Source organism: Micropterus dolomieu, linkage group LG09, assembly GCF_021292245.1.
Source record: "Micropterus dolomieu isolate WLL.071019.BEF.003 ecotype Adirondacks linkage group LG09, ASM2129224v1, whole genome shotgun sequence".
In the NCBI taxonomy this organism is placed as follows: Eukaryota; Metazoa; Chordata; class Actinopteri; order Centrarchiformes; family Centrarchidae; genus Micropterus; species Micropterus dolomieu.
Genome location: NC_060158.1, coordinates 16,542,094 through 16,564,475, shown reverse-complemented (window position 1 = coordinate 16,564,475; position 22,382 = coordinate 16,542,094). Strand labels below are relative to the sequence as shown.

Sequence of the window (22,382 nt, the reverse complement as noted above, 5' to 3'; positions counted from 1 at the left end):
AGATGCATATGCTGTAACACACATCTGTCAGTCTTTCCAGCTCCATGCGAACGTTTTCACCCTGACACTGCCAGAAATGTAGACGGCGCTGAGACGCAGTCAAGCATCACCCCCTCCTGAACCCCATAACTCTTTGCATTCAGACACTGCACCTAAGCCTATTTCATCCTCCTTTGCTACTTAGCAGCACGCAAAAACAATCTTTCCTTGGTCTGTACTCAGGTATACCCCCCAAAACCCCCCAAAAGGATCCATAGCCTTTATTTAGCTTCTGAAGACTTGGAACACTTTTAAACTATTTATCACTTAAGAGACACAGATAAGCCTTCACCTGCCACCGCCCGCCTGCATTCCCTCCAGCTTCGCTCTCTGAGATCAATCAAAGCAGGAATGTTCTGTCTGACTTTATTGTCTGTCTTTCTGATGAGGTTTACTACACTGTAGCCCCAAGCAACGTGTAGCTCATTTCGTAAGGTTAGGTTTTAAAAGGAAGTTAAGTTTGGAAGTCTGTAGGTATATATATACAGAGAGAGTAGACTTCTGCTTCAGTACAGGCACTGATCTCAGGAGCTGAAGTGTGGTTTACAGTGGACGCACCTCATGCAGACGCTCACATTTTGTCTCAGGGTGTTGTTTTCTCTTGTTTTTCTGACTTATCTGAAAATGAAACAACTGTGAATTATTTTAACCGTGACTACATTTGTGTGATCAGTGTCCATGCTGATGTGATCTGATAGCTGCCTTTTCAACTTTCTGCAACCTCTCAGACTATCTTCTTATTCTGGTCTTTCATCAGCCAACTGACACCAAACTGGATTAATTAGTTAGATATTTTTTGCTTCTGCATCCCAAAGGCGCTCCAAAGGAAATAATTCCACAGGCCAGTTCAGAGAATTATCATCCAATGAATCACCTCCTCCTGATTCTCCCACTTGTCGCAGCAGTCATTATTATTATTAATTGTCTGGGGTGATGATTGTGAACATCTGTGTGTGGGATGCTCAATTCTCCACAGACTGTCGGAATCCAGACCTCCTCTGGCCCCTTAATTCCCTGGCTCATTCCCTCGCCAGCCTTCACTGTCTTTTCTCCTTCACTTTTTGTCATCTTTCTTTCGTTATCTCACAATACGTTCATGGCTACTCCCTCCACCGCCTTTTTCTGTCTCTCACCTCCACTGTCAAATTCATGGCGGGCATGCTCACATACACACATAAACATATGTCAGCAACACAAAAGCCTTACTTGGCATCCAGGGAATTCTTCCCTCTCTGCTACCTGGAGAGAGTACAAAGGTACAAAGCAGAGCTGTGCCATTTGAGGGCAGCTTTGCTTGCTGTTCGCATAGAAAAAGAACAAGTTCTTGGCATGATGCAGCATTTTGACTTCTGCACATTGCACTTTAATTCAAACCATAGAGCAAAGGTGGTCATGGATAAGTGCAATGAGACTACCACTAACAGACATGAGGGAAGTAAAAAAAATTTTTTTTTATGAATTTTAACTTAAAGTCTGCATTAAGTGCTGTATAAATAAAGTTCATTAAGTCAAATAAACATCCAGAGGAAACTGAAATATATTACCAAAACACCATTATTACTTCTAAGACTTCTAAGTATAGTTCAGCATTTGGGAAATAGACATCTTCTTGACAAGAGTTAGATGAGAAGAAAGATACCATGCTGGAGCCAGCAGCCCATTAGCTTGTCTTAGCATGGTGGTGATGGCGCAGTAGATAAGACACAAGCCTTTAGTTTGAGAGACCCAGGTTCTATCCCCCACATCCACCAATTTGTCCCTGAGCAAGACACTTAACACCAGTTGCAACCTCTGACATATATAGTAATTGTAAGTTGCTTTGGATAAAATATTAAATAAATGTAAAAGTAGCATAAAGACTTGAAATGAGGGAAACATGAAGGCTCTGTAATAAGTATTTCCCTATTATGCCTGACCCATCCTGAGACCTGCTTGTTGTTGTGTTTGACCATGTGTTAAACAGCAATCTCAGCGTCTTAAACCAAAGTATTGTACATCTAAAGGTTGCCCCTCCTACAACACAAGACCTGTAAAAGCTGCCTTTGTGACATGTTTCTCTAGCTCTAGTGGGTGAATAAAAGGTGAGTGGGCAGAGGGGATCTGTGGCATAAGCTCCATCTGTCTGGTTCATCACGCTTCCACGGTTGTCCTGGGAGCAAAGGTTGAAAGGTCAGACATCTCTCCAAAGTAGCAATTGTTTCTCTTGCAGCACCAGACCGGATTTGTTGAGAGCCAGTGAGGCTTTCTTGTCCTGCAGAGGCAGTGCGGTATGGCATGGAGCAACACATCCATAAACAGAGGGGATGTTGGCTGAAGTAAATGGCTCAGCAGGGTGTTCAAGAGCAGGCTGCAAGGCATAATGACCAAGCTACACCACACGCAGAGTTGATTTTCTGTCTGTGGCTCAGTGCTCCTGTTGTGTTTTTTTCAAAGGGACCAACCTCCAGGTTGGTTTCTTTGGCAATGCAGTCAGAGATTAATGTTCAACACACCCATAGAGGGGAAAATTTGCAATATTGAAATACACTGTGGGGAGTTCCAGTTATAATAATCACCGGTGAGTGAATAACCAAAACATATTGTTACATTCTTTATTAGATGATTAATTGTGTTATAATGTGGGTTTTAGAGGGCATTTGAGGCATTTTTGGACGAAATACTCTTAAATCTAACACTGACTGTCAGCCAGACTAGATTTAATGTTGTGCTTAATACAATCGGGTACTTGCTGTTTTAGTTTAAGGAAACACCGTGATTTAGGCTTCAATAAAGACTGACATTGTTTATATAGATTGGTTTGTTGTTAGTATAATGTCACTTAGTCTCCTGGACTTGATGATCTTTATGGAAATAAGTCTTGCACTTTACTGCGTGATCTTGACATTCTTCATAGATGTACTTTATGCACTCCTTCTTGTAATATCAAATAATCTAAACAATTTTTTTTTTTATAAAGATGTAGGTGGCTGTCTGGTCATCTGTCCTACTGTCCATCAATCTGAGACCCATACAGCAAGTCACACTTTGACTTCCTGAGCTGTTTCTGTCTTAAAGGTTGCTTTTGGGGTTGATTACACAACCTGTGTTATGATTTCATTACCATAAATTGTGAGTATGGCACCATACGCACATTTTCCATATTAAAAAGTCGGCCTGTGTTTTCTTGGCCCCAGCTGAGGCGAGTGCACAGATTAGAGCTAATACTTTTCATCTGGTTAAAAAAGCAAGATGATCTTTTCATTGGCCAGTCAGACTGTCTGGACAGTGATGGGTGAGCTAGAGATCTGACTGGACAGAGATGAGTTTGTGATCTCTTAATAATGAGATCAATGCATAACATCAGCAGCTAAATAGATTTGTACTAAAAAAGGCAATGTGTTGATGTTCGTAGTCATCTGATTTTTGTATCTACATGTGCCCTAATTTATCTGGCTGCCACAATGCTCAATCCATTTTTATTTTAATCAGTCTCTCTTATTCTGTCCTTTTTTATGTACCTGTGATAATAAGTTCCTCTCTAGGCATCTGACACGTGTACAGTCAGGGGTGGCATGAAATGACTGTGTAATGGTTTTGTCCATTAAAGCAAGCTGATCTAAAACCTGTGGAGTCCCTCTGGTTGTCTATCGTCTTTTCTCCCTCCTTCTCTATCTCTCGTTTTTGTTTAATACAGACAGACTAAAAAAAACAAACACAACACTTTCATACACAAATGCCCCACTCACTTTTTCCCCACTGTGAGGCAACAGCTGTAACATTTAGTAGCTTTTAGAAAGAATAATACACCTTTTAGATAAACACAAGTGATCTTATTATTAAAACAGTGAGTCATTACAGCTCTGTATGGCTCACTTAGTGACAGAGCACTCATATTTGCAACACTTACAACAGCTCCTAACATGGGGTCTTAAAGTACACGCATGTATGAAAACGTATGATGTTAGCTGCAGTTTAGATGGGATTTTCAACTGTAATAAAATATTCTTCATTTTGTTTGTAATAAAGCTGAAATGCTACATACCATGCATATGTAATATGGAAATAATCCCAGTGAGAACATGCAAAGTGCCAGATATTTGTGAGGAAAAGCCAGCTAAATCAACACTTGTCAGTGTGCTTTTGTCATGGGTCTCACCCGAAAGGACAGACCTGTTTCACTGCTGAGGTGCCGCGCTAAAGTCATTTGTTTTCAGTGGGTGACACTCACAACACCCAAGTTTTACCAAATCCACTTCGCTAGCCTCAATATGCCATTCAGTTGGCTGTCATGGACACTTTATTGGCTATTCACTGACAGAAGGCCCAAATGGATGTTACATTAGCTGCAGTGCCATACAGGAAACGTGCAAGTTTCTCCCATGCACACTGCCAAGTAAGACATGCCTGTTTGACTGAGTTGGGAAAGTAAATGAGATCATGACTAGGTATTCAGTGTAATCCAATATTTACAGAACATTTATGGAGCAAACCCTTAGAAGGGTGGGTATGGGTACTTATGGCATGGAAGCAGGTATGTAGGCCCTATGTAAAAAAAAAGAAAGAAAGAAAAATAAGATAGGAGACTGGACACTGGAGCATCGTGTCACAAGACGTACTAGCCCAAATTAATATTTGCATTCATCTAATAATTGACTTTCTTTCTGAGCTACTGTGTAATCTAAGTTTGCATATGCTAAGAAGGAGTTTAAAAGAAAACCTCAAGGAATATGACTCAAACATTGCCTGTCAGTGGGCTTTTAGATTAATTAACACAATTATCAGCTCTATCCACATGCAGCAGAGCACTTCAGAGCACTGCTCAAGCTCTTATCTTCAGCAGTCAATTATAAATACTCAATTAGTCATTTTGGAGGGGCTGAATGAGCCTCTTGATGAGTATTAATCTAATTTCCATTTTTAAAGACATTTACTATACCTTCATTTCCCAGTGGTGCACTTTGCTTTGTTTGTCTCCTACAGTCTGGGAGACAAACAGAAAAGGTGAAAGGGGGCTGATTGAAACGCCAACAATTATAATTAGATAGTTGGTGTGCTGCGTGGTAGTCTACTGTTTAGTCTCAGAGGATCAAAATTTGCAGACGAATAATGAATATCAAATCAGTTTCATTTCCTCTGCTCTGCAAGGAAATGTACTGTATTTTCTGCTATGCATTAGCGCCATCTAGCGAGCGGTCACTTCACTTGAAGGAAGTGACGTCGTGTCAAATTCCTACCAATTACAGTCGCAGCTCAATATTCGAACATCAACACGAAGAGAAACGCGGATGAGCTGTGAAAAATGGATTGTTTTGCTACCTAACTTTACTGCCTAAAGCGTTTTGCTGAACTGATAATTTACATGCGAAATAGCTTGGTGATGTACACATGGTGGTAAGTTTAATTTTACGTTGTTTCCAAATATGACGCCATACTGCAACTAACGTTACTGAGGATAGCTTGTTGGATTGACTTAAGTTAACGTTAAAGAGCGTGCTAGCCAATTTAGCACGTTAGCTTAATCATTTGTTTTTCCAATGGTTATCTTTATGCTACGCTATTTATAACTTGTATACCGTAAAAACAACTTTGACCTAATAGATCCAGAACCATGGCGAGAGAACGAGCCCAGAAGAAGTCCTTCCAGGAGAGCCTGGAGGACATCAAGGACAGGATGAAGGAGAAGAGGAACAAACGGCTGGCTAGTGCCTCAGCTCCCAGCAGAGGACGGTCCAGAATGCTAAACAAATGCAGTGGTAAGGAAATGCATTAACCACAATTATCGTTGCTGAAATCAAATTATGTAGACTTAAATTATGCTCTTGTAAATGCCAAACTGTGGCATGGACAGATGCAGATATGCAGAAGATGTTGACATGAAGATGTGCCTTTAACCAGCAAATAACATCCTAACCATAATTTCTCCCAGGGACTAACTCGACCCACACCATCCTGAAGGGTGTCCAGGAGAACAACAAGGCACTGGCCTTAGGTTTGCAAGCTGAAAAGGAAAAAGTGAGGCAGGCCAATGCAGTGATCCTGCAGCTGAAAAGGGAGCAACAGGCCTTGTTCCTTCACCTGCTTCTGCTCAAGAAGAAACTCAAAGAGCAGGAAGCTCTGGCAGTGAGTGCTCCAGAGGTACGCCAAGAAGACCTGCGGCGTGTCCTTTGTTTGGTACTTGTAAATGATTGTAAACTACAGCGTACCATTGTAAAATAAATATTTTATTTCTTTGTTTGTTGATTCAGACTAAACCCCCAAACATCCTTGTGGAACCCCAACACAATGTGGATTTTGCAAGGTAATGTTTTAAAATAAAAAAACAAATCGCATAAAGTTTTTATGCCATCCCTTATCCTGAGTTTTATAACTTATCAGGATGTTTTACCTCTTAATTTACAGGAAGCGGACCAGCCAGAACCCTGATGAGCCCATTGTATGCAAAGCCTCAATAGTTTGTGCAGGTACACACACACACACACACACACACACACACTCACTCACTCACTCACTCACTCACTCACTCACTCACTCACTCATGTGTTCACATACAACGCGATAACGCGAATAAACTACAGCTGTATGAACCCTAAACATTTTGCTGTGATATAATTCCAATAAACGGATCAAACTGATGCCGAAATAACTACAATATGATGCTGATTTGTTAAACATGAATTCTTGCTTTGTCAGGTCTGTCAGCAAGACAGCAGGACAACAATTTTTTAAATGTTTGTTTTCGGAATGGAGCTTGGATCGATCAGGGCTATGCTATGCTAACTTGTTTACAGTAAAGTACAACGATAGCTGGAATAAAGTAACTGATGGTTAAAGTAGTCCAGGTAGTTCAACTTAATCACTTTCCTTTCTCCAAGCAATGTCCAGTTTTGTCTGATTTAAAAAATTTTTTTAAAAAAAATATATATAAATATGAAGTAGTAGTCCAACAGAGCTCTGGGTGCCAACCAACGCTAACAACAACCACCGGAACCGGAAATACACTGAAGCTTCCTGCATGAGAAGCACAAGTGAAGATAAATCAACGTTGTAATCCCAAAAACTAAAATAAAAAGTTAATTTATTGAAAGCAGTTAACTCTGAGCTCCTCTTGCAGGTAAACGGTGTAGTTGTCAGAGCAGAATTCAGACCGACTGCGGGTGTTTATTTGTCCAAAAGCTGCAGCGCTGCTTCCGGCTCTTTCTTCTCAACTTTCCCGTAGTTTAGCAGCAGCTGTCTGTCGGCCACGGCATTTTACTCCCCCGCTCTTCCTGGTCCTCTCCAAACAATGCTCTGAAACCGTCGGTGATGTCCGGACAATCTCACCACTCATAGGCTTTCGCAACATAGTGTCATGTGAATTTCTCGCTCGAGTTGAAAAATTTGAACTATAATATGGAAACTGTTGTGTGCTGGTCCCATTCTAATGTTGATTTTTGTGTCATCTTCATAGACATTCAGCCCACTGAAAAGAATGCACAATCTGAATGTGACAAGCAGGTTACCTTGCCATCTACAGTGAGTGTGAGGCGTCGTCATGCAGATAGAAGAAGCAGGAGGATGTCTGAACGTGTGCGAGAAAAGGGGTCAATGAATGAGGGGGACCCCATCGCAAGTTTGGGTGCTTTAATGGCAAGTCCTATTCACAGTGATGATAGAAATCCGTATCAGCCACAGGAAGGAGCAGAACCAGAATTAGCAGACCCCACTGACACTGAGGAGTTTCAGCATTCTACTCCTGGACCTGCCCCACCCAAAAAAACCAACCAGCAGCTGCCCAGCAGGAAGCAAGCCCAGCAGCAGCGCCGCACCAAACCAGAGGCGGCTGCACGGAAACCAGAGAGAGGTCGCAAACCAGAGCGTGCCCCGTTAAAGAAACCTTGGGAGAATCCCAAACCCAGAGCCCGCTCCAAGAGTCGGGACCGGTCAGCCACACGGGCCAAAACAGCACCTCTCTCGCAGGGGAATAAACTCAACACCTCTCTGGGATTTAATGACACGTTTGACTTTGACTGTGAAGAGACAGTTCATGTCGCACCGTTCAGGGCCAAAGCAGAGGACCATCCGCCGGCCACGCCCATCAGCAAAGACATTCAACCAAGAGAACAAGCCCAAACGGAAGCTTCACCTGCAGTTTCCAAACAGGATGAGTCCAGCTCATCATCACCATCTTCTGAATCAGAGGACAGCCTTTATGTCCCTCAGAAGACCAGACAGAGACGAACGTCCACTGACACGACTAAAGTGATCGCCACTCGTAGAGGCCGGCCCTCTAAAGTCGTCAGAAAGAAAGAAAACATCCCTCCAAAACAGGAGGTCTCTGGTGAGCTTTTAGGTGGTGGTGGTTAAGATGGTGAACTTAATCTCAACTTCATGTTTAATTTGTAGTTATTCTCTTTGTTGAGTTTAAATGAATATAATTAAACAATTGATTTAATTGTTTCGTGTTTTGTAGTCTTTATAGATGACGAGGCCAGTCCTAAGGCTGTAAAACCTGAAATGGAAAGAGCTCCTCTCCATCACCCCCCTGACTCTAGCTTCTCTAATAGCCCTGACCCTGCGAGCTCAGGACAAGAAAATCACCAAGGTGAGCAAATGTTCAAGAACATGCCGACTGTGTGTGCAGTGTTCATTTATAGTGCTCAGGTTCTAATGTCACTGAGGAAAACATGGTGCTGATATTTATTCATAGTTTGTTTGCATCATTCTTGATAAGTCTTTAGGCAGTAATAATAAGCAGGCAACACTTATTCACAACTTGGTCCATTGCTTTTTATATACCATTGTCCATCATGCAGTGTGGATGCACTTGTTTTGATAGGATGTTTATTTTTATCAAGCTGAGTATTCGCTGGGTTTCTCTAAGCTCCATCATAAAATGACTAACTATAGCTCTAAAAATTATATGATATAAAAAAGGTGATAAAATTAGGTGCTTGCCTTCAGGCAGTGTGATGTCAACAGATGCATTATAGACATCCATCTGTTAGCCAGACACCTCTGACAAGGAGGTTTGTCATATTCCTGTTGAATGGATGCTTACTCTAAATAATGAGAAACACTGGACCGGTGATATTGTCTATACCAAAGACATTGGGATTAATTGTGAAAAAAATGTTAAATGGCTTGTTTTTTGGGGCTCGAGTGTCTGTTTTTGTTGAAGGTATTTTGTGAATTAAAGAAGGCTACATGTGTTTGCTTGTCCTGGTTTTTCAGAGCCTCACAGAGGGGTTATTGAGAAGGATTGCTTGCTCCCTGTCAGCCCCCTGGTTGAAGCTGAGATGATGAGAATAGACAACGTCCTGTCCAATTTTGGAGATTACGCCTGTGAAGCGCCACCTCTTTTACACCACCAAACGCCCCAGATGGCCAGGACATGCAAGAAACGTACGTGTATTTGTCACACTCCAAACCTGCTTGACAAAATAAAATCTCGCTGTTTGACACCTAAAAGACAAGAGCTTCGTCACAACGTCAGGGCGCACTTGGGAGGCCAGAGCACATTTTCACTGTATTGTCACTTCAATACACACAATTCCTGTTTTCTTGCTTTTGGATCACATCTTCATTCACGTTCCTACAGGTGGGCTTGGTGTAAGGACAGCGGGGCGGGGCTTGAGTCTGTGTGATGTGACCAATCTGTCCCCTGCAGCCCAGCGCAAGTTCTCCCGTGGTGGCCCACGTCCCTCTGATGCCCGATGCGCCACCCCTGTTCCTGCTCGCAAGCGGCGTTGCACCATGGTGGTGGACTATAAGGAACCCACGCTAAATGCGTAAGTTCACACATTGATGCTGCTCTTAATGTAAGTGATTGAAGATGTATTTAGTTTTTTTACTGTATGAATGCTCAGCAACACATTCCCATCTCGACAGGAAACTTCGGCGTGGAGACAAGTTCACAGACTTGCAGTTCCTCTGCTCTCCTATTTTCAAGCAGAAGTCTGGCAGGAGATCTGTGCAGAAATCAAGGAATTCCACGAGCAGCCAGCCGCCATTTGATAAGTACAATGAGTCATTTGTTGGATGTCGCTGAAAGCAGCTACCTTGTTTGTCCCCTCTGAACTCTGTTTGCTGGCATGGTCAGTTTTAATGTGATTTCTTTTTTGTGACAATTGATCATTTTGTTTTTCACTCAAGGTTTTATTTCTTTGTGGTGAAGAACTGTCAGTTTTAGATATTATTTTTGACTTTGTTTGTTGCTTATTTTGCAAAGCTATAGTCTTTCTTCTCACCTATTTCTCTTTGTTGTCTATGGCTATTTTGCGAAGATGGCCAGATTTTCCAATTCTATGTCACCACCTTGAAGTCTGTATGTTTTTTATTATGAGAACCTGAATATGAGTGTGTATATATTATTGTCATCTAATAAAAATAAATCTCCTCCTGTGTGATGTGACAAACATTTTTTCCATTAATATTAATGGCTGTGGTAGAATGACAAGACTAGAAAAACTTTTGATGTCCTTAAGTTGAAAAACTTCAGATACTAAATTAGCCTCACTTCTGTTTTATTCAGTCTATAAAATAGGCTAATCCTATGTCATTAAAACCAATTGTACAAAGAGCATGAAATACTTTTTCCAGACATATTACAAAATGTATTTTTTTTCCCTAAAGTTTGAAAAGTACAAACACCTTTTTACAAAACAGCAAAACTACACAGTATTGCACAATCTTTTCATGTATCTCCAAAGTATAAAGTTATCAATCTCCATCTGCAGGACAAAAATAAGAATAAATTAAGACCTTGTCTTTAGCATAATTTGTTTAAATTACAGCACATAAATAAGAATAAACTCTAGGTAATTGGATTAGTCCTTAGTCAACAGTGGTAATTTATATGGAAAACATAAGAATCTTTAATATTTATGTTAACTAATACTTGGAAAAATAAAAGTGCATTTCGATAGTCAATATAGCCCTATGCGGCTTATTGGGGGAAAAGACAATTGGTTTTTTTTTTAGTTCTGAAACAGAAAATATATGTTATATACACATTTAAAATATACAATGGGTATAAGTGCTTTAAAATAATTAAAATCTGTACAAATTTAAAGTACGTATTCCTCTTTTGGCAGGATGAACTCATCACAGACAAACTTTGACCTCATTAACGCTGCGCGCGCTCACAGCAACACAGTTGAATTGACCAAAAAGCCACTAAACTCACAGGTAACACTTGTGTAATGAATTAATACACTGTAAAATGTGATTACTGCTCATGACAACTCAACCTGAGTCAACTGAGAAGATGAGGCTGGCGCTCAAAAAAAGGCAGGGGATGAAAGTGTGGAAATAAAGTAGAGGAGAGACGGAGAGATCCAAAGTAAGGTGTATGGTGAATCTCCAATCAGCTGTCATTCTGAGTTGCCTTTCAACGTTTAACACAAACATAACAAGCTTTCTGCCCATGTATTACTCTGACACCTTCCACTGTCCTGTTTTGCCATGGGACTCTGGGACACGTGATGAAATATGAAGACAATGCTTCTGTTGCTTAATGTCAGCAACAATCTGGCAGGCCTTTCAATGATGCCTTCCCTTGTGGCCTATCATTCAGTGTAAATATCAGTCTAAGCTACTGATTCAGGATCTGGGCCGGCTTGCATCAAACATTAAAGGAATGCTGATCTGAGACCCGTTCGCACCTTTACATTAAGATATGTGTGTCTGAAACCTAACTGTTCCAGAATCAGTAGTCCTATTCTTATCTCCTCTGTGCACATAGCTGTCTTTTGCATTTCCCATAACCTAACCTTAACCATTTATAGTCTGAGGACTGAGTCATCCTTTGTTAAGGTGAGGAGAAAAATTCTTCTTCCTCCTCTTCTCATCTCTACTTCTATATGAGGCCTGCTTCTTTGATCTTGGTGTAGAAGAATTTCTCCAGTAAGTTGGCACACTTGTAGTACTCGCTCTCAGGAGGGTTGTATTCGCGACAGTTGGTGAAGATGCGCTGCATGTCCGCCTTGAACAACTTGCGTGTCGTGTAGTACCTGCTCTTCAGACGCTCACTCATTGTCTTAAGGTCTGTGAGGGTGAAAAAGAAGTGAGATCTTTGACATGTCAAAGGTTGAATATGTAAGCTACCAAACACAGAGCTCTCCTCTTTAGGCACAGAGGACACATTTCATAAATAATTTCATAAATAATTAGATCTGCTTATAGGCAAGTGTGTTCCACTTTCAATCCTCTGCTCCCTTGTCAGATGACAGTAACCGGTATAATGTATACATACCCATGGGGAAGCGGATGACTTGGTAGTACCCAGGTGCCTCTGTTTTCTTCACCGGCTCCATGAAAGGCCAGGCGTTCTGGTGACTCTAAGACAGGAAGACCAGTTTGATAAGAATAACTTGTGTATGTGTGTGTGTGTGTAAAAGGTACTGTGCATGTATACGTATGTGTCTGTCCCTCACCTTCACATGTTGGAGGATGGTCTTCAGAGTGCTGTACAGTTGATCTGGGTCCTTCAGTTCCTTCCTAAAGTACCATAAGGAACAAAAAACAGCATCAAGTTTGTGAAGTAGACGGTGATGACAGTGGGGGTGGCAAACAAATGTATTACAGTTAAAATGGTAGTACCAAAAGTGTTTGTGATGCTGTTAACTAGTTTGATATGTCAAGATGTTATATCAAGACATAAATATGAGTGATTTCCAGTTAATGTAAGTTTAGCAAGTTTTATTGTTGCTGACTCTAACTTGTGTCCTCAAGTTAGAAATCCCACCTCTTGCCATTATGGGAATCCAATTCATTATTTACAGAGACCCAACAATTCCCACCATGAGCAGAAACCTAGACTCAGGGTGGGCAGCCACCTGCCTCGACTGGTTGGGTTGAGCCAAGTCATTGGGTGAATCAATGGAAAGGCACTGTGCTGAGTTCAAATCTTGTACAGTGAAGTCACCCTTACCCTTTGCCCACAGGCTTCCAGCCAGTTTCACCTGTTGGTATACAGAAACTAAATGAATCTCACATATCATACATATGAGCATAAAGATATCCATAAATGTTAAATATGAAAGTGAGATAATGTAAGACAAAAACAGACTGCATACAGTAAAGTCAACAGTGTAAGTAACATACGTATGCCAGGAATGCTCTCAATAGGAATCTGCCGAACTCCTTCCTTAAAACAGGAAAGCCCTGGATAGACTTTTCGGATCTGAGCCTGCTTCCTCTCTATCAGCTTCTTGATGATCTGAGACAAATAGGTTAAAAGGTAAGTGAGGACATAAACAGAAAAGGAAGCATTCAAACTTTAAATATGTGATTTAGATGCAAAGGCGCTCACCTCCTTCTGCTTCTTGATAATAACAGAAAACTCTGTGTAGGGAATGCTGGGGTTGAGCTCACAGCCCATGAGTGTGGCTCCCTCGTAGTCCTTGATGTAGCCCACATATTTGGCCTTGGGAACCTTGATGTCCTTTGAGAAACCCTGCGAGAGAGGAGGTTTCTGTTTTCTTGTACCTGTATATCTATATATTACATTTAGACCATAGGAATAGGAATATGCAGGGCCATGCACCCAATACAACAATAAGCCCACTTAAAAAAAACACACAATCTCATGTTTTTATTCATTTTAACTATGAGACTTTCAAGACCATGTAAAAATGAAAAGTAAGTAAAGTACAAATATTGCCAAGTGGCAATAGTTTTATTGTTGTGAAGAAATGTGTCGAGTCAGTATCTTAAAACATGACAGATTCAGTACAATTCTTGAAATAATTGTACTTACACTAGAAACAAAGGAAACCATTCTTAATTTAATTTGTTGCTAGTCATGTAAAGGTTTTAATGCAAACACAGTGGAGAGGTTCAGGAAAGAAAGGGGAGATTGAATATTGCGTCATAATGTTAATGGCACGTAACATGCACTTTAATGGACATAACGCGTTACCTGTTTCTTGAAGTAGCCAATGGCGTACTCATCAGCATAAGTGAGGAAGTTGAGGATTTCATGCTTTATGTGATATTCCTTCAGGTGGTTCATCAAATGGGTCCCATAACCCTACAAGAAAAAAAAAAGTCAAAACTGACCAATCGGGTAGCATGAAATCCACACCATGCAGAGAAACAGAGACTGCTCTCACCTTGACCTGCTCGTTGGAGGTGACAGCACAGAAGACAATCTCTGTAAATCCCTGCGATGGAAACATCCGAAAGCAGATCCCCCCGATCACACGGCCATCCTTAATCAGTGACAGCGTCTTGTGCTTCCTGTCAAAAAAATAAATAAAATTGTAGTCAGAATGTACCTCCACTTCATTTCTGAATGTGACGATAAAGCGCAGTTACACTCACGGATCAAAGACCAGCCGTGTGATGTACTCCTTTGGCATGCGGGGCAGCTGGTGAGAGAACACGTTCTGGAGGCCGACCAGCCACATCAAGATCCTCTTATTGGGCTTCTGGTTGAGGGAGTTACCGATAACGTGGAATTCAATCACCCCTCTACGCTCCTCTAGACGGGCAGCTTCGTCGCGCGCAGAGTGAGCTGACAGCAGACTCGTCTGCACAGGAAGGAAATTATACAATAATGATGTTGACCTTTGATCCTATCATCACTGTACCTATCAGAAAAATTGCTTTACAGAGATCAGCACCCACCTCTAACTATACGTTTATGTACTTTCTACCCTGTCCACCTTTTCCTTTGTAGAGTTATTGCATTAATTTGACCCTAATCCAAACCACGGATAAGGAATAACTGGTTACCTCTGGAATGGCGGCGGGGTCGGTGATGGTTGCCATGACTTCATTGATGAGGTCCATGGGGATGTCGCCCACCACCCTGGGTCTCTTGTTTTCCTCATAGGGGAGCGGCTCCGAGGGTTTACGCTTTTCTCCAACTATGATGCACAGACACAGAGGAAGGCACTCATCCTTATTACATGTCTCTTGTACACCTTCTCACCAGTTGAGCAAAGTATCTAAATCCAAACAAGAAGTTACCCAGCGTTTAAGGTCATCTTACCATGGGGTTCATCTTCAATTGCTGCCTATGCATTATGGCAAAACTGACTTACTTTGAGTACATTAGGAGCAGTTCTGAGGTGTATTTCACTTCTGTTTCTTGATACAGCTTTAAGGCCAAAATCGAAATGAGTATTTGAGGAAACGGGTTAGATACACTTTTTGGACGTTTCATTTCAAAACAAGACTTCTTTGAGGCACTGGACAGACTTAAATGAAGAAGATGAATCTATGTCAGCTACTGAGGGTCACGTGCAAATCCCACAATAACACATAAATGTTCTTTTAAATGAACAACTGGGTTTACCCTGGTGCGGTCCGTTTCCTGTCAGATGTGAGATGTTGTGTAATAACATGGAATTTCTGTAGCTCTACGAGTAATTACAGGTTTCACTGTAATACCTGGGTTTGGCTCCAGCACAGAAGCTGTTTTCCTGGCAGGACTGACACTGCCACAGGTGGATGGGTCCACTGATAGGGGACTGGTGCTGTAGTACAATGGCCTGGCCACAGGGGGCGCACTGATAACTACAGAACAACAGAGAGGACGTTAATACTAAAAGAACATGTTTTAATTTTATTATATTCTTAAGACACTTGAAGGGTTTGTCTGTAGAGGTGTGTTTCTGTTAAGCCTGTGAGGGTGTGTGTTACCTGTGTGGATAGGAATCTGCCCTCCCGACGCTCCTACCAAGAAGTCTTGGCTCCAGATCGGAGAACTATGGCTGTACACCTCCTCTTCCAGCATAGACAGGAACCTAAGCCAAAAAAAACAAAACAATCACAACATTGCTATATTAAGAAAAAAGCTTGTCAAGCTCTCACATGTGGCTTCTGTGGTTTGATACTATGTGCATGCATGTTGTAGTGAATGAGGGAGTACCTCTACTGTGTATCTTATTATTTGTTAGTCTGAATGTTTACTTAAGTTTGTGGTACAGTTCTGTGGGAGTTTCTGTGTGTTTGTTTTTCTCACTTGGGAAAGTGAGTGAGGATAAGTGTGCGTTTCTCAGGTGGCAGCTTGTCCTTCTCCTGTCTGGCCTGCTCCAGCAGCTGTTTCCTCATCACAGTGAACACCGAACGCAGCAGTGTCCGGCCGAAGATCTGCGTGGTCTCGTAGCGGGGTAGGCTGTCACAGGACTGAGGCACGTTGCAGTAGCAGAGCCATCTGTGGTGCAGAAATGACTTAGTTTTAACACTATGCCTGCAAAACAGGTGCGATGCATGTTAACAGGGCATCTGGCAGTGCTGCTACCTCGTGTAGTTGGCTTTGTATCCAGCTGCATCATCATTTGGAACCCTCTGGCGTCTCTGGGAGGGTGTCTCCAGCTGCCAGTAGTTGATCTGGTTGAGAAACATCTTGGCCAGCTCTATAATGGTTTGACGTTCCTTAGATGGTAGGTGGCTGAATTTGTACTGGACAAAATTGTTTACGCCCTGTTTGGGAAAGAGAAAATAAACAAATGGGAATGTGGACACACTAAAACACTAGTTTGTGTTGAACAGTGTTGCCTTTGATACACATGTAGAAATGGGACTACCTGCTCGATGCTGGGTTTTTCAAATGGAGGACTCTCCTGTGCTTCTAACATCGGTTTACCCATCTGTAGGATGGATTTCCTCAACAGCTGAAAAAAGAAGCAGAAAAGGGGTATGTTCACTCGTACATAACATGGGTTGTAAAATCCTGTTTGTATATTTTGATTGTAAAAGCAGAGGCTTACTTTGAAGAGGGAAAAGTACACCTGCTTTGTATCAGCATCCTCCTCTTTGTGAACACACGTGTAGAGATACTCCACATCCAGGACAATACCTAGAAGCCTGTTCATTTCCTCCTCTGAAACATTTTCTAGATGGGTCACATGATCACCTAGGAAGAGAAGAATAACCCTTAAAATGGTTGTAACCCAGAAGGTAAGTGTCCTGACATTATTATAAAAGTAAAAGTTGTTCATTCATCAGTGGCATCACATTTAGCCTGTTCTCTGTGCCGTTTAGTATTATTACTGACTGTAGCTTCTTTTCTAGACTTGCTGACATACCCAAGGTATGAGAGCAGCTCCGGCAGGGCTCCTGCAGGTTGACTGTACTGGACTGCTGGTCAGTTCGTGGGGGTGTAGGAGGGGGGTTCTGACTTTTCCAGCCATTACACTTACAGGCTCCCTCCGCCTAGGAAAAACACAGTTTCACTGAGTACAAGCAGGAATAAAGACGAGAGGGTGGTAAATCCACTTTGCATCAAAGTTTTTAACCTGTGCAACATAGATTCATACTCAACTGTCACAATGATTAGCAATAAACTGATGCAGGTTTTATTGATTGAATTGTTTTCTGAAAACAAAATAATTTGTTGTCTGTAAAGTTGGTTATGATGCTTAATGATTGACAGGTGATCTTACTGTTAATAGCTAGTCACTTGCATTTCTGGTTTTGATCTATCACATCAGTGCCTAAAAGGTAAACAGCAGGCTACACTTCAGGCACTAAACTTTTTACTGGTAATGTTTTATTTAGGTAAACAGTAAATGCGCCATGGCAGGATGTAAAATTTAAAACTCGACCTGCCGCCCAGGTTAATGGAGATTTATTATGACTTTGTACAGTATCAGGGGGTGGGGTGAGAAGGCCTGTCACCGTCAGCTGGAGCCGCCACACTGAGCATGCGCACTGAAACAACAACAAACTCCGCCCCCCCAAGCAGCTGTCACCCTGTCAAAACAAAGACCCCGTCCCTCTCTGCGGATGATACACTGCATAAACCCAATTAAATCCTCTCTATGTAATACCGTGCGTTGACAGAATGCACGGGGACACTGTACCATTTCCCGCGGAAAGCGTCAGATCGCGCACGAACACACACACACACACTGGATGCAGCCCACAGCCCTGCTACTCCCAAGTCCCAGCGCCAAGCCAATGTTTACGTTCACCAACCCCCCACCTAGACAGACAGTAACGTTAAACAGCGTACAGCTTGCAGCTGGAAGGCCTCTGCTTAAGAGTCCTGCAGTAATAATAACGCTTGAATCAACTAGATTATTGATTTCGCTTTTTCAATATTTGGTTCGTGCATGCAAAATGAAAAAAAAATGAAGTGCGGCAATGGCTTCCTTTGCTGCGCTTGCATTTTGTAAACTATTGCAACCAAGCCCAGGAAATACCATTTATAAAGAATAAGCCATCAAAAACAGCTGTGTTTGAAAAGTCAGCTATCTGCAAATATAGCATACTTTGCAGGATGAATACACTCCGAGTTTTTCCAGTTTCTTTGGCCGAGGTGAGGAGCGGAGTTGCGCCTTCTTTACGGCGATACGTGCGGATCCTCCAGCGGCGCCAGAGCCCTCCGTCCCCCCGGCTCCAGGAGCGGCCGGAACCAAGCCCGCGGCCCCGATGGCCGGCGAACCTTGCTGGATCCCAGCGCTGTCGGCCATGATTCACACCGAACCCCGACGGGACCCCCGGCCCGGGAAATATTCGCTCCGCGGTCCGCTCTATTTCACAAGCGGAGGATCAGACATGGCGCTCATCCTTATTTTCAATTTCTCGCTGTAGGCCCATTTTCATCCGCTAGGGGACTCAGATGGGATAGGCCAATTCCACTACAATTCAGAGAGGAGAGGTCACAAAATGCAACCATTTGTAGCAAAATTTCAAGGTCAAAAAGTGGCTTACTATGCGGAGCCATGTCTGAGCTCACAGTGACCGGTCAACCATGGTCATTTCATGCAAGATTAAGGGGAATTAATACCAATAAACATTATTGTATAGACTATATTAAAATGAACGTCATATTATAACATTAAACATATAAATACATTTTGGTTCATACTACAATTTGTTAAAACTCATGATGGAAAAGAACATGGCATCCAATTAAAAACAGTTTCCTTAAGGTTAAAGGTCAGAGATAAACAAAGGAGAAAAACAAAGTTTATCAATTCAATGTCAAGTTGGAGGTGGAGGAGCATCAAACTGTAACAACCTACAAAACCAAAACTATCACTATCTGTGGGAGGTCACCAACTCCACACGTTCACGCACGTAGGCACACACAAATAAATGATCAAATTTATTTCAGTATTTATTTGGTCATTACATAACAGTACTGTAAAATGCTTGCATTTAAATGTTTTCAGCTGTAATTAAGTGTTCACGGCAAAAAAACATACAATTTACAACTTATTTTGTGTTATTTCATTTATTCACGAATCACCATCGCGCCAGCTGATAGTTGTTATACTGTTCCTATGATATCTTCACAAGGTTATTGAGATGTTATAGAGGGGCCAACTGTTAATCAAACTGTTTTGTAGTGGGTCTGACTCCTCCAGAGCTTTTACAACTAGTCTCTCTGGAAGTTCAGGTCTACTTACAGGGATGAGTACTCCGCAAGGCCTCGTAGCCCGATACCATTAAAAAAGAATAAGTGAAGTGCAAGAAAGTGATAATGTTAAAAAATTGAAAACCAAACTCTTTGAATATTATTTTTTTTTCTTTTGAGAAAAAAATGTACAAGACAGACCACTAAATAAAGGCAGTTTCATTTTTTGTTAATAACACTACATACATTTATAAAGACCACCACTGATTATAATTTAACCATTTGTGTGGAAAAAAGGAACAGCAACAAAACTCCAAACCCAGATTGTAGCTGTTTTTTTCTACTAACTGTACAGTTCTTTTTATGATTATCTAGACAACTCCCTAGCAAGCATTAGTCCTGTCACTGGTAAATCGAGAGAAAAAAAAAAAAAAGGTAGACTACACTGCAACACCCTATTTACAGTATATTATTTATATATTTATATTTTTTATATATATATATATATATATATATATATATATATAAAATCACACTGGCTGTAATTATGACAAGATATATTCATGAGCATCATTAGTGCAAGGCATGAGTAAGACAGACCTGTAAAAAGAGTTATTGACCAGATGTAATGTATGTATATGAATGTGTAGTCATCGCGTGTAACTGTGTGTGTGTGTGTGTGTGTGTGTGTGTGTGTGTGTGTGTGTGTGTGTGTGTGTGTGTGTGTGTGCATAGGTGAGGGTGTAACAGTCTATGTGTGCGCTTATGTACAATGATATTTAGGTTTGACAGGGTTCGGAAGGAAGAAGTCAATGTCGTGTGTGTTCATGTGCAAATGTGTGTTCAGTTTGTACATGCTGACACACAAATGTGTCTAAAGCACTTCCTAATCAAAAGAAGATGACAAATAATTATGATTCAAAGGTGATTATGAAGCAGCCTTGCATCTTTCCACTCCCAACTCACTACCATCACCTTCACTTTCTACCAGGAGCAAACTCAGCAGCGGTGCAGCAACATCAACACAATGAAAAAGGTCATCGGCATCAGCTTAATCATCCAAAGACAGAAACCAAGAGACCTAAACAAAGGAATAGTCTTCACAAGATTTATGAAAGGACACTGCATCAGGAGATGGGGAGGTGGTGACACTGACGTGTACCTCAGAGACCCCTGCGCCTTCTTGTGGGGAAAGTTGGGTGGAACAGAGGGTTTGCTGTGCTGCATCGGTCCTTGCAGACACTCACAGAGTAAATACTGTGAAACATTGCACAATGCCACTAGGGACAGCTAGAAACAGGCATGGCCCCAGAATGGAGCCTTGGGGGTGGTAGAAGAGAATGTACACTAGTGCTACTTTGGGTTTAGTGGGGGACACAACATGGGCAGGCAGAGGGAAACAGGACTACAGTTCATGAGTGTTTTTAAACTCTAAGATAAAAGGGTCCCAGTGACAAGAGAGATGTGTAGAGTTCCTCTCTTGCTCTCCGCCATCCGCCTTTCCTCATTCTTAGATTTGTCTGTGCTACTGCAGACAAAAGATAAAACACAGTTTTTTTGTTTTTCTACTTTAGGCCATGTAAGTATAGAGGTGTGTGCATCCACAATTTTGACAAATAGCAAAAAATAATAATCAAAATTATCAAAATAAAAAAAGAACTGAAACAGAAAACTGTTATTACAAATGCAATAGTAACGTCTTAAGCTATCCCAGAAAAGGGAAGTGACCACTTCCTCTAAATGAAACATATCTACATATTTGAAGGAAGATGATGGAAGGCAGGGTGTGCACTAATGTTTCTAATATCTGCAATATCATTAATCTATCAATAATAATTGATAGATGTAACAAGCTGGATGGCAGAAAGTAGGACTGAATGGTTAGGAGGCTTAATCAGGTAGCAGCAGAACCATGGAGGAAAAGAGGCAGAGCCATTTGGAGAGATCAGTGTAATGGCATTGACTTCGTTACTGCAAAAAGAAAGAGGGGGGGGGGGGGGGGGGGGGGGGGGGGGGGGGGCACAGGGTATATTTGTTGTTTTGCAAATGAGGGATTTGGAGATAAGAGTACAACACATCGCATTAGTAACTGTAGTGGCATTCGGGGCATCGGCCACATTAGTTACTGCTATACAGGTTGATTGGTCGGGGGGGGGGGTTCTTGACGTTAGTTACTGCAGCATGGAGCCTTGGCTGGCTGGGCAGCTTCTGTCAGGTCCACTCCCCGGTTCCGCCCGCTACTGGCTCCTGCAGCTTGAGGCTCACTCTTCGGCAATCTCTTTGCTGAAGTGAAAAAACAAACCAAACTAAACAACAGTAGAATAAACTGCAGCTTTTCGTTGCACAAGTTACACATGTAATAAACTTTCATAGCCCAACCTCAACCCAGAAGTTAATCAGAAAAAATATTTACAATGACTTATACAGACATGGGTGTAAGATTTTGCAATTTGGCTCTGATGACCACTCAACAAATGCACTGGCAAAATTATGAATAATGTGTCAAGAATTACCCACCAATAGCCATAAATATCTCATTCACATTCATAGATGTCTTGGCTGACGTCTCCATGAAAAGTAAGCTGTTGTCATCTGCGTAGGACTGGGCGTCCTGTCAAAACAACATAAACGCCATGACTTTCAGATACGTCCTCACATATGCATGCATTCGGGGACAAGAAAAGACAATTAGATGTGGTCATTTAGATTTCGAGCAGCACACCACAAAGCTTGTTCAATCATGTTTTTATCAACTTAGAAATATAGCAAAAATTTGATCTATGTTAACTTTTAAGGACACCGAGACCATTTTACACGCCTTCATCTCATCACGCCTGGATTATTGCAACAGCCTTTTCACCTGTTTAACCCAAAAATCTATTGATCGACTCCAGACTGTCCAGAACTCAGCTGCCAGGCTTTTAACCAGAACAAAGAAATATGACCACATTACTCCTATTTTAGCTTCATTACACTGGCTCCCAGTATGTTTTAGAATTGACTTTAAAATTCTATTGATCACTTTTAAAGCTCTTCATGGCCTCTCACCTTGTTATATTTCTGACCT

At 41.6% G+C, this 22,382-nt stretch overlaps 3 protein-coding genes and 1 long non-coding RNA gene across 7 annotated transcripts in view; 2 read left to right on the top strand and 2 right to left on the bottom strand.

Moving 5' to 3' along the window:
* The first annotated feature begins 5,247 nt into the window (after nt 1-5,247).
* On the top strand, nt 5,248-10,400 carry sgo1 (shugoshin 1). 3 transcript variants are annotated; one of them, XM_046059814.1, is made up of 10 exons: nt 5,248-5,409; nt 5,617-5,771; nt 5,945-6,138; nt 6,264-6,316; nt 6,418-6,479; nt 7,466-8,335; nt 8,468-8,599; nt 9,229-9,399; nt 9,596-9,785; nt 9,886-10,400. In XM_046059814.1, exons 2-10 carry the CDS (start codon nt 5,627-5,629, stop codon nt 10,043-10,045), a joined length of 1,977 nt encoding a protein of 658 aa, XP_045915770.1. In that variant the 5' UTR covers nt 5,248-5,409; nt 5,617-5,626; the 3' UTR covers nt 10,046-10,400. The 3 variants fall into 3 exon arrangements, with proteins under 3 accessions (XP_045915770.1, XP_045915771.1, XP_045915769.1); XM_046059815.1 differs by having other exon boundaries at nt 5,945-6,153; nt 9,665-9,785; XM_046059813.1 differs by having other exon boundaries at nt 5,945-6,153.
* Nucleotides 10,401-10,503: 103 nt separating this feature from the next.
* Nucleotides 10,504-18,533, bottom strand: kat2b (K(lysine) acetyltransferase 2B). The gene is made up of 18 exons (XM_046059812.1): nt 18,225-18,533; nt 17,037-17,163; nt 16,719-16,864; nt 16,536-16,622; nt 16,250-16,431; nt 15,971-16,162; nt 15,649-15,752; nt 15,397-15,522; nt 14,737-14,870; nt 14,323-14,531; nt 14,112-14,238; nt 13,919-14,029; nt 13,310-13,453; nt 13,102-13,216; nt 12,929-12,959; nt 12,432-12,495; nt 12,251-12,335; nt 10,504-12,042 (listed from the first exon to the last, which is right to left on the bottom strand). The coding sequence occupies exons 1-18, from the start codon at nt 18,423-18,425 to the stop codon at nt 11,855-11,857; spliced, it is 2,373 nt and encodes a 790-aa protein (XP_045915768.1). The 5' UTR covers nt 18,426-18,533; the 3' UTR covers nt 10,504-11,854.
* LOC123977226 lies at nt 15,993-17,309 on the top strand. The gene is made up of 3 exons (XR_006826595.1): nt 15,993-16,645; nt 16,848-16,908; nt 17,023-17,309. It is a non-coding gene; the product is annotated as an uncharacterized LOC123977226 (long non-coding RNA).
* A 524-nt stretch (nt 18,534-19,057) lies between the features above and the next one.
* The window catches only part of LOC123977225 (ras-related protein Rab-5A), a 9,980-nt gene continuing 6,655 nt past the window's right edge, over nt 19,058-22,382 (bottom strand). For both annotated transcript variants that reach the window (XM_046059816.1, XM_046059817.1), the window contains exons 5-6: nt 21,833-21,926; nt 19,058-21,598 (exon numbers count right to left, since the gene is read on the bottom strand). In XM_046059816.1, coding sequence (XP_045915772.1) covers nt 21,483-21,598; nt 21,833-21,926 — 210 coding nt within the window. In that variant the 3' untranslated portion in view covers nt 19,058-21,482. The remainder of the gene's footprint in view (nt 21,599-21,832; nt 21,927-22,382) is intronic.

Coding starts and splice junctions, on each gene's coding strand:
- sgo1 (XM_046059813.1), top strand. CDS start 5,627: ATGGCGAGAGAACGAGCCCAGAAGAAGTCCTTCCAGGAGAGCCTGGAG. Junction 8,600..9,228: donor AGGACAAGAAAATCACCAAG/GTGAGCAAATGT, acceptor CTGGTTTTTCAG/AGCCTCACAGAGGGGTTATT. Junction 9,400..9,595: donor GGCCAGGACATGCAAGAAAC/GTACGTGTATTT, acceptor ACGTTCCTACAG/GTGGGCTTGGTGTAAGGACA.
- kat2b (XM_046059812.1), bottom strand. CDS start 18,425: ATGGCCGACAGCGCTGGGATCCAGCAAGGTTCGCCGGCCATCGGGGCC. Junction 16,623..16,718: donor TGTACTTTTCCCTCTTCAAA/GTAAGCCTCTGC, acceptor TTCTTTTTTCAG/CTGTTGAGGAAATCCATCCT. Junction 16,432..16,535: donor AAAAACCCAGCATCGAGCAG/GTAGTCCCATTT, acceptor TTTCCCAAACAG/GGCGTAAACAATTTTGTCCA.